The 12,100-nt window shown below is 42.1% G+C and overlaps 1 protein-coding gene across 3 annotated transcripts in view; it reads left to right on the forward strand.

Moving 5' to 3' along the window:
• ITPRID1 (ITPR interacting domain containing 1) overlaps positions 1 to 12,100 on the forward strand; it is a 506,204-nt gene that overhangs the window by 306,193 nt on the left and 187,911 nt on the right. For all 3 annotated transcript variants that reach the window (XM_069215173.1, XM_069215186.1, XM_069215179.1), the window contains one exon: positions 2,566 to 2,646. In XM_069215173.1, coding sequence (XP_069071274.1) covers positions 2,566 to 2,646 — 81 coding nt within the window. The remainder of the gene's footprint in view (positions 1 to 2,565; positions 2,647 to 12,100) is intronic.

Here is a 12,100-nt window from a genome sequence, read left to right on the forward strand (position 1 = left end):
AAAGTAGGTGTCCAGCAGAGTGCAGTCCAGCAGCGTGGCAGTCCTTCAGCAGCAGAACAGGTCTTCTTCCTGGTAAAGTATCCACAAGTCCAGACGTGCACTGAAGTTGTGGTTTCTGAGGTCCTGTATTTATACCTTGGTGCCCTGATTCTGGAATGTGGGAGAAACCTCCTGACAGTGGCTTTGAAGTGCAAAGGATTCCTTGCCGCCCCTTCCCTGGTTCCAAGCTGTCTGGAGTGACAATACAGGGTCTTTAAGCTCTTTGTGTGTGGACAGGACACAGCCTATTCAGGTGTAAGTGAGGCTGTGTCCATCTTCTCCCTCCCATCCTGCCTTTGACAGCCCATCAAGTCACACTTAAGCTCTCATTGTGTGTGGCTATCTAGTGAAAATACACAAAGCCTATCTGCCACAAATTGCAATTTAAAATCCCACTTGACACCCCCTATTAGACTTCCAGTCACACACTATCAGGACTGTCACACACCTTAAATACAAGAAGTCACACACAACTGGAAACACTCTCACACTCCTCATAATGTAGCTGCAAAACCAGTAACTTAAATGCACCTCTTCATTTATTGGTCTGTTTGTGTACGTTATTGTGGATGGTTGAGTGTGTGACAGCATGAATGCGTTAATAGGTTCATGAATAGATGCATGAGGGCACACATATGTGATGAGAGCATAAATTATAAGTGCATGGATGGATGATTTCATGGATGGAAGCATCTAAGTTTTCTTTGGCAATGGTTTGTTAGATCTAGCTGCAAAGAGCTTTAACTGTCTGGCAAGACTTCGTGTCAATTCATCACTCAATAGATGCAGAAAGTGGCTTTCGGGTCAGCTCTCTTGCATGTTTTGATATGCCAACGTCAAGTCAATACTCAATATTTTTGATCAGCCCAATGCATTTTACAGACGTTACATATTTTCTGTGCCAATATGGCAAGTTGAGGAGGGCACAAAAGGGGTCTGGTTCAACAAGGTCTGCCTTTTACTTAGGCAGCTCAAGCTGGGCATCCCCTACAGCCATGGTTTATTTTATTTTCCTCTTCTGTTGACCCTCACTCGTTTTCCAAGTACAGTGGCAATGTTATTTATTTATTTATTTTTTTTCTTTTTTAACCAAACACTTTATTCAGATGTTTTATCCTTAAGAATTATTTCCATTGCAGAAATACTCTGTTTGCAAACAGATTTAGTTTCAAATATATATCTTTATTCTGTTCGCGTCTCCTGCTATTTTTCATTTGCGATTGAAATGCACTACCTAATCCAATAGTTTCATTTTCAATCTCTGTTGTGCCTTTTAAAGCTTTAAAAATGGTCTAATTCACTGGAAACTGTGCCTCCTTCTGGCCACAGTCATTCTATTCCAAACACGCTCCAGAGCTATTCGATGGTTTTCCCTTTCTGTATTTAACTATACTTAACTCTTTGTTGTCCGCTGACCTTTTAAACGTGTTTCCCACATTTAGCGTTTAGCGTGTGTGTTTCAAAGAGATTAAAGAAGAGGTCAACAAAGATAAACAAAAACGCGATTTCTGTGGGATTAAAGGGCTTCTTCTGCACCAAACATCGAAATCTGATATATCCCGGGCAGTAGGACAAAAGGTGCATAGCACAGCAAAACACGAAGAGCACTTGGTTTCTCGCTGTTATTGTATTGTTGCGGTGGTTTTTACATAGTGTTTTCTGCCCCTGATGAGGCGCCGAAGCACTTTGCAGACAGGTAGCATACTGCTTCGTGGAAAGCATAAAACATATTATTGGACATGAAGTTACCAGTTGTCATGCTGTTTATCACATGGTTGTCACGAGAATCAGGTGTTGGCAAAGCATGATTGCTTGGTGTGTTTTGCTGTTGTTTGCTAAGTCTGTCAACTCTGATCAAAGCTGCGGATTGTCCAGGGTCATTTGTGACACTACTATCCAGTCCCAGCACGATAGGCATTAACACTTCACTTGTTTGAAATATTAATCCCATCCTTCAAACGCTAAACATGAGACTGTCTGAAAACATGAAACTGCACGTCCCAAAATCAGGACTGGTTCAAGAAATTCTTCATGACACACCCCAAGGCCACAACAGCTATACTCCCAGTGTCATCTTACTCGCCACATCACCCAGAAATGTTTTCCACTCTCTCCTTCTCTATTCCATAGCACAGTGCATATTTATTTCTGTCCATTCTAATACTTTGAGCCCCACTGACGTCCCCCATTCATTTTTCACAAGCTCCAACGTACTGCGGGTACCTGAAATGGTGAGGTGCAAAGCTAGGGCGTCTGGTTTATAATAAAAAATCCCAGCAAGGCCTATTGGCATTACCAATGTTAGTTAAAGTGTCATGTTAACTTTGGAATTGAAAAGTATATTCTGGATACTTGGAGGAGTGTACGATGCATACCAATGCCACACTGTAATGTGTAGTCCTAATCAAACTGCTGCGAAGATTCTGATGAGTGTAGAATAATTATACACAAGAAGAATAGAAAACAGGACATGATTTGCATAAATAGATGTTGGCTTGTTGATGTATTCTGATTTTCTCCTTTTAGGACACTACAGGCGATGTTGGAGTCTCCTTCAGCCTCCACACAGGGGGACTCTTCAGAGGTAGTTTCTGTTCAACCTACAAGGTTTGTGATTTTCAACCATTTTTCAAATATATTCAGAAGCTCTACTTTTTATCCATACTGTTTCTTCTCAAAGTCGTTTTTCGTACAATAATTCATATAATGTGAGGTAGAAAAATTTATTGTACCAATCTAGAATTACAGATGATGCACAGAATTTGGCTGACCTGTATGGGTTTGAAGAGTTGTTTAATCAACTTAGATCACTGTACTGTGGACATTAAGGCATTGGTGTAAGGAAACATGTTGCATCTAAACGGAAAGTAGAAATCCTGATACTAGGTATCACATAGCATTTGAAATCCACACAAAGCAGTACCACCTCTACGAGACCAAGTTATCATGCCGCCTAACAACGTGGTTAAAAATACATGTGTCCAAATTGATTCCTGCTGTTCCGCGAGAGTTTAAGTGAAAGCGGCATTTTCTTCTTACAGCTTTCACTCGGCAAAGTTAGGCATCTAACTCCTCAAACCAGTTATTGGTGTTTAGTGGTGGTTTCAATAGTGTTCTGCTTTCCTACTTATCTCATATCAGAGCTTACAGAACCTCTCTGGAATGCACTTCTGAGTTCAAAGAAGACCTTTATTGTTGTTAATTCTTCCCCACCCACAAGTTCTTGAGAGACGAATTAATAGATTTCAAGCACAAAGTAGTCACAGCAAGAAAACAAAATATATCACAGTACTTCTCAGTTGCAATGTACACAGCAGATATATATATTATATGATTATATTAGCAAAGCATAAAAGTCAAGTTGATGACTCTGGTCAACTGCGAGAAAGAGATTATCTACCCACACGGGAGACTGGCAACTGACGCCTAGTTCCAGCCTGAAGTCAAGCAGATTCGAATCTAACTCACTGTAGACCAGAGTCATCCTTACAAAAGCGTGCCTCCTCCTCTCAGACTCGGGAAAACTACGCAAGCCTTTGGAGACTGGCCAGATCTCCTAGACTTCTCCTATTCCCAAGGGTGAGCAGAAAGGAAAACACCGAATGTACTCTCTCTTATCAGGTCTAGTCTGGTGTGAAGAAAACAGCTTGGTTCATCTTGTGGAAAAACACAGCTTGGAAGAATACAGACATCTGCGATGTTTCAACTGCAATGTCTAACTCCACGTTAAAGCAAATAGGCAGCTAACCTAAATATCAAATGTAATGTCTAATATGTCAAAGCCAATAGCCAGCTGAGCTGAATACAAAATGTAATGTCTAATATCATGTCAAAGCCAATAGGCAGCTAAGCTGAATACAGACTGTAATGTCTAATATCATGTCAAAGCCAATAGGCAGCTAAGCTTAATACAGAATGTAATGTCTAATATCATGTCAAAGCCAATAGGCAGCTGAACTAAATACAGCATGTCAAAGCCAAAAGGCAGAATACAGAATGTAATGGCTAATGCAAATTCAAAGCCAATAGGCGGCTAAACTGAATACAGAAAGTAATGGCTAATGCCATGTCAAAGCCAATTGGCGGCTAGGCTGAACAAAACATACAATGTGCTACTAGTGAGCACTGAGCAACTAATATGCGCAGTAGTGAAACACAAAGTCATTGGTCAAATACAATTAATAGCATCACATTCCACCCTATGACCAATGAATTTTTGTTTCACATATCTCTTGTTTAAAAAAAAAAAAAAAAAAACATCAGCACAAAAAAACATTATCAGCAAGTCAGATTTGAATGATCAAAGCAATCACTGTAAAGCAATGGAAGTGGATTAACATATTGAACTCATAACCTTTCACATCAGATACATCTACACAGAAAAGACTGAAACTTTTATACTCTGAATGAGATGATACGCAAGCCTTTGGAGACTGGCCAGATCTCCTAGACTTCTCCTATTCCCAAGGCTGAGCAGAAAGGAAAACACCAAGGGGGTTATTCTAACTTTGGAGGAGTGTTAATCCGTCCCAAAAGTGACGGTAAAGTGACGGATATACCACCAGCCGTATTACGAGTTCCATAGGATATAATGAACTCGTAATACGGCTGGTGGTAAATCCGTCACTTTTCCGTCACTTTTGGGACGGATTAACACCTCCTCCAAAGTTAGAATAACCCCCCAAATGTACTCTCTCTTATCAGGTCTAGTCTGGTGTGAAGATAACAGCTTGGTTCATCTTGTGGAAAAACACAGCTTGGAAGAATACAGACATCTGCGATGTTTCAACTGCAATGTCTAACTCCACGTTAAAGCCAATAGGCAGCTAACCTAAATATCAAATGTAATGTCTAATATGTCAAAGCCAATAGCCAGCTGAGCTGAATACAAAATGTAATGTCTAATATCATGTCAAAGCCAATAGGCAGCTAAGCTGAATACAGACTGTAATGTCTAATATCATGTCAAAGCCAATAGGCAGCTAAGCTTAATACAGAATGTAATGTCTAATATCATGTCAAAGCCAATAGGCAGCTGAACTGAATACAGCATGTCAAAGCCAAAAGGCAGAATACAGAATGTAATGGCTAATGCAATGTCAAAGCCAATAGGCGGCTAAACTGAATACAGAAAGTAATGGCTAATGCCATGTCAAAGCCAATAGGCGGCTAGGCTGAACAAAACATACAGGGGCTCATTCTGAGCCCTGCGGATGGCGGGCGCCGCCCGCCTGGAGGGAGCCGCCAAATGACCGCACCGCGGTCATAAGACCGCGGCGGCTATTCAGACATTTCCTCTGGGCCGGCGGGCGCTCTCCAAAAGAGCGCCCGCCGGCCCAGAGGAAATGCCCCTGCAACGAGGACGCCGGCTCAGAATTGAGCCGGCGTAGTTGCAGGGGTGCGACGGGTGCAGTTTGCACCCGTCGCGTATTTCAGTGTCTGCATTGCAGACACTGAAATACACAGTGGGGCCCTCTTACGGGGGCCCCTGCAGTGCCCATGCCATTGGCATGGGCACTGCAGGGGCCCCCAGGGGCCCCGTGGCACCCCCTACCGCCATCCTGTTCCTGGCGAACAGGATGGCGGTAGGGGGTGTCAGAATCCCCGTGGCTGCGGAGCGCGCTCCGCAGCCATGGAGGATTCCCCCGAGCAGCGGGAAGTCGGCGGGAGACCGCCGACTTTCCGCTTCTGACAGCGGCTGAACCGCCGCGGTCAGAATGCTCGTGGGAGCACCGCCAGCCTGTTGGCGGTGCTCCCGTGGTCGGTGGCCCTGGCGGCCACCGGCCGCCAGGGTCAGAATGACCCCCACAATGTGCTACTAGTGAGCACTGAGCAACTAATATGCGCAGTAGTGAAACACAAAGTCATTGGTCAAATACAATTAATAGCATCACATTCCACCCTATGACCAATGAATTTTTGTTTCACATATCTCTTGTTTCAAACAAAAAAAAAAAAAAAAACATCAGCACAAAAAAACATTATCAGCAAGTCAGATTTGAATGATCAAAGCAATCACTGTAAAGCAATGGAAGTGGATTAACATATTGAACTCATAACCTTTCACATCAGATACATCTACACAGAAAAGACTGAAACTTTTATACTCTGAATGAGATGATAGTGTCTCTAAAATAGCAATTTGATGTAGCATGAGTACTACTCATGTAAAGGTGCACGGTCCACCTGAAAGGTTTGCTGGAAGGTAAGTGAAAGTCAGAGTTCCACACGAAAAAACACAGACAGTTAACTGTTAAGGTTGCTTAGTTCCAGTGGAAGAATGCAATCAAACAAGTTGAACTTGAACTGAAGGCGCCATTTGCGCAAAGTGGATCCATGGTGCTTGCCCTTTACTCAGTCAGGTTCAGGTTGGGGGTTCGGTCCCTTCCCCGACCCCACACGCACACACCCGAAGGGGGACCACACAGCACACTCAGGGACAGTGGCGAAACGTGGTAGGATCTGCAAAAGAAAAAAGCATGACTTTTCTTGCAAATAACATTTGTCATTTGAAATGTACCCTTCCTCTTCCTTTCCCTGTTTTATAATCAGTAGGACGTTTTTGGGGCCCTTTATTATAATTTCTGCAGGTTCTGGAGGGTCATTTGGGGATTCAACCCACTCCTCAGCACTGAGGTTTTTATCTGCTGCGCCACAGCTTCCCTTTTCTTGCACTGTCAGAAGGGCTGGGGCAGAATCATTCTTTACCAAACCTCCATTCACTGCACTTTTGACAAGTTGGGCCATTCTGTCTTCAATTTGTATGAATAAATCAGATTCTTTTCTAGTTATCAGCATAATTTTGATTTCTCCTTGGTAATCTGCAGCAATCACTCCCCCTAAAACCTGATCAATTTGCCATACCTGTCCTGGTAACTTTCCTCTCCCCAACTGCTCTGTGACTGCTTGTGGGACAGATTGCTCTTGTGCGTGCTGCACAGTTTTTATCAAATCTAGGGGAATGTGCATCTCTCTCATCTCTGCCCACCTGTAAGTGGCTTTTTCTCCTAGCTGTTCACATTTCTGGTGCACCCACTTAGCCATCCCCACTAAGTCAGAATTCTGGGTGGACACTTCAGACTCTGAATTTTTCTCATTAACATCTGCAAGGGAATTGAACCAGTTATGTACAAGCCATGTGGAAAACCAAACGGCTAAACCATTGGCAGTGAACCAAGAATCAGTGTAAAAATGACACATCTCAAGCAGCTCTTGCTTTAAAGTCTGACACACATTGTACAACACTGTTCCTTCTCCTGTGCTAGAAAACAACATTTCAGTCAATGAATCATTAGTCAAACAAACATGCTTTTTATCTTCAGGGGACACAAATTCAAATGGTGCACTCAATTTCACTGGTGACTCTTTTACCTGTCGTACTCTCTGCACCCTCTCCACATCCTGAAATGGGGCTTGTGGCACCTGTTCATTCTTCCCCTGTTCCTGATTTACATGCAAATCAGTGTTTCCCTCTTGCACTGCGCAGAAACCTAAAGTCTGAATTATTTCATTTGCCAAATCACAAGCGCGCAGCTGCATATAATTTTTCCTAGTGACCATATACCAAAGTGTTAGGATTTCACTCGGATGAGGGCTATTCTGTTTCCAAAAATCAAACAAGCTAATGAAACTCGGTGTCTCGTGCTTAGTGCAAACAGTAAGAAACTCTAAAATCTTTCATTTTACTTGTGCATTTTGCGATGGTAACTCGTAAATCACATTCTGAGCTCTGTTCTCCATGTTATCAGTTAAGGAATGCACTTCGACTGCCAAAAAACCTGGCTCACACGGAGGCTCAGACTGGCTCACAGCTGTCTTAACCCCCTCATTACTGGAATGGGAAAAGACAGATTCTTCTAAAACAGCAGTTTTATAACTTTCAGCATTATCTTGCATTAATGTATTCTGGCTAATTTGCTCACGTAAATTATTATTTTCATGTTCCAACTGCCTACATTTCTCCTGCATTTTTCTGTAAGCAGATAAAAGTATCCAAACCCTTCTGTCAAAAACAAAAGGATCATCATTGCTTCCAAAAGGCACATTTTCTAAATATGCTTTATCACAGAAAGAAAACATGTTTCTCACAGCACCATCAGGCAGTTTAACTACACATGCATTTTCAAACATGGTCTGCTGTGCTTCTGTAATTCTCCAAACAACAAAAAACAATTACACTTTTTAAATTGTGCACGTAGAAATCTATAATTCGACTTTCAAGACTGCTGACTACGTCAAAATGTTCTGCTTTCCTACTTATCTCATATCAGAGCTTACAGAACCTCTCTGGAATGCACTTCTGAGTTCAAAGAAGACCTTTATTGTTGTTAATTCCTCCCCACCCACAAGTTCTTGAGAGACGAATTAATAGATTTCAAGCACAAAGTAGTCGCAGCAAGAAAACAAAATATATCACAGTACTTCTCAGTTGCAATGTACACAGCAGATATATATATATTATTTGATTATATTAGCAAAGCATAAAAGTCTAAATTCATCACCATATGAGCAAGTAGAACCTATCTTCAGCTCCATCTTTCTGGGGTCTGCAAGTTGATGACTCCGGTCAACTGCGAGAAAGAGATTATCTACCCACACGGGAGACTGGCACCTGACGCCTAGTTCCAGCCTGAAGTCAAGCAGTTTCGAATCTAACTCACTGTAGCCCAGAGTCATCCTTACAAAAGCGTGCCCCCTCCTCTCAGACTCGGGAAAACTACGCAAGCCTTTGGAGACTGGCCAGATCTCCTAGACTTCTCCTATTCCCAAGGCTGAGCAGAAAGGAAAACACCAAATGTACTCTCTCTTATCAGGTCTAGTCTGGTGTGAAGAAAACAGCATGGTTCATCTTGTGGAAAATCACAGCTTGGAAGAATACAGACATCTGCGATGTTTCAACTGCAATGTCTAACTCCACGTTAAAGCCAATAGGCAGCTAACCTAAATATCAAATGTAATGTCTAATATCATGTCAAAGCCAATAGACAGCTGAGCTGAATACAAAATGTAATGTCTAATGTCATGTCAAAGCCAATAGGCAGCTAAGCTGAATACAGAGTGTAATGTCTAATATCATGTCAAAGCCAATAGGCAGCTAAACTGAATACAGCATGTCAGAGCCAATAGGCAGCTAAGCTGAATACAGAATGTAATGTCTAATATCATGTCAAAGCCAATAGGCAGCTGAACTGAATACAGCATGTCAAAGCCAAAAGGCAGAATACAGAAAGTAATGGCTAATGCAATGTCAAAGCCAATAGGCGGCTAAACTGAATACAGAAAGTAATGGCTAATGCCATGTCAAAGCCAATAGGCGGCTAGGCTGAACAAAACATACAATGTGCTACTAGTGATCACTGAGCAACTAATATGCGCAGTAGTGAAACACAAAGTCATTGGTCAAATACAAATAATAGCATCACAAATAGTCAGCCCTTAAAAACCGATACAGAAATTGGCACAGAACACTGGGGTTAGAGTTGTTTTGACATCCAAAGTTGAGGACAAGGTAAACTTTGTGTCACTGTGCTCTCTGTCGCTGTATAAATGTGACTGCTGTGCAGTAACCATGTGATAAAATACAACCACCCAAGGCCAACAGGTTGTTTTGGTCCTCCTACAGGCTGAAAAAAATGGCCACCCCTAGGGGTGATAGGCTGTTTTCTCATTGCCGAAAACGTACACTGTGTGAATTCATCATTAGAACTTCTCTCCTGAAGTTGAAGTACAACTAAATAAACATATCTATTTACGAAACGTTCATATCATTGTTATAGCCACCTTAACACTGGTAACTAACTCCAAGTTGAACAGTGCCTGGAGACATGCAGTAAGAGAGCATTATACAAAGGGCCTAATGTCAATGCAACATAAGGTGTACTCGGTGACGTTCCATGGAGAGGCCATTACGTTAGTCTTAGTTTATTTCTGATTGTAGAACTATGCAAAAAAGCAGCTTCATACTGAATATACAAATTAATTTTATACTAACAGCAAGACCGCCAGGCTTTATCATGGGAGAATCTGTTAAATGCTATAAGATCTTGAAAATTATGAATTAATGCCATACTCTTCATGCCAGCTCATTCTCAGACAATTCTGAATTTAAAAAATATGCTTTGAGACACCCCTTTACTAATCTTCTAAAAAACCCTTAATTTTAATATTGGCAAAACTGGGATAAAATTTATGATTTTTCACTTTAGGAAAATGGAAATTACAGAACACCCCTATTTTGCAGAAAACAGATCATGCAAAATGTTATACTGCATTTTTTACAGCGATATTACTAGAAAATTAGCTATTTCACATCACCTGCTGAAAAAATATTTTAAATGGCAATCTAAAATTAGGATATTGGATTTAGTGATCAGAGAGGCATTAAGACCTGGGTAGGTGGCCCATTGCCCTTCGGGGTCAAGGAATGCCCTTGTCAATGCCACCTGGGGGTGGAAAACCCACCTTTCGATAGCTGCCCCAGCCTCTTGGGGTTCTCTGTGATGATTAAGTCAATTCTTCTCTGAAGTGCAAAAAGAATAGAAGAAAACCGATATGAGGATGCATGGTATTTCAGATCTTCAGTATGCAGCTGCAAGAGGTTTGTCTGCTTGTTTTTCATTTTTTTAAGTTGCTGACATGGACAGATCTATCCATACTACTTCTCTTTCAGGGGCTGTCCAAGATGGCAGGTTTTTCTATTAGATAATGCAGTGCTCTGGTCATTACAACTATAGAGGGAATTCATTCTAAATCACATTAGGAATTAACAAATGCAAATAATGACACCATGGGGATCATTTTTGAGTTTGGCGGATGGAAAAGGCGGTCTGCCAAATTCCTGCGGTCAGGTTGCCGCCAGTGCGGCCACCTTCCCGCAGGCCCCATTACGAGTTTCTGCCCACTGGCCCAGTGGGGAATAGCATAAATAATTGAGCCGGCGGTATTGTTGCGCTACATAGGGTGCACCAGCACCCGTCACGCTGTTCACTGTCTAAAATTGTGCAACGGGGCTGGCCATGGGGGCCCCGGCATGGGCAAGTGCATGGGCAGTGCAGGCGTCCTGCACTCCATCTCCGTCAGCCTTTACATGATGGTGCTCCCACCATGTAAAAGCTGACAGAGAGAGGGGTCGTTATCCCCAGGGCGGCACTGCATGTAGTGCTGCCTGGTGGATTAGGACTGCCAGCACTGCCAGCCCCTCCTGTGGAGGGAAACTGTCAGTACTGGTGGTCCGACTGTGGCGCAACCGCCACGGTCATAATGTGGCAGTCAGACTGCTGCCAAAGCGGTTGGTCCACCGCTTTGGCAGCAGTCAGACCATCACCACAACAGACCTCTAGGGTCGTAATCACCCCCATGTGTCTTTATATTTATTTACAAAAAAAAGTTGAAAAGTATAACTATGCCTTGGAACAGGCATTTATCATTGTACATGAAGTGCTCATACAAAATAACAATCGTTTGAAAACAGAAAAAAACAATTCATAGACATCCACAAACATGGACTGAGAAGATAGTTTGCCGAATCCAATACATATTCATTTTGAAATATGTATAAACTCACATAAGTACATGAACTGAGGGGAGAAACTACAAGTTATTTTGGGATAGTTGTGCACACATATAAACAAACTATCTTTCTCTATTGCTGATCGAAATGTGTCTTTCATTTCTTGGCAGCTCAATTTAATTATGGCAAATTGAAGTTAAATGAAAATGTTATTGATTTTATTATTTAAACTTATTGGACTACATCAATTAGCAGATGAACAAATCAGCCAAAAATTGTGAGTTAATCATCAATGTAACAAGTTAATGGCCTGCATGACCAAAGTCACAGGCTGGATGAAGACCAACTGTTTCAAACTAAACACTGATAAAACAGAAGTTGTGATCTTTGGCAAAAGCATCTCACCATGGGACTCTGCCTGGTGGCCAGCTGAACTAGGACTCACTATGCCAAGAAACTCTGCATCATCATCCATATGAATCATATGTGAATCATATCCACATGACCACCTAAATCAATGGCATGACAATCTCTTGCTTCCACAATCTGAAG

This window comes from Pleurodeles waltl, chromosome 2_1, assembly GCF_031143425.1.
Source record: "Pleurodeles waltl isolate 20211129_DDA chromosome 2_1, aPleWal1.hap1.20221129, whole genome shotgun sequence".
Lineage (NCBI taxonomy): Eukaryota > Metazoa > Chordata > Amphibia > Caudata > Salamandridae > Pleurodeles > Pleurodeles waltl.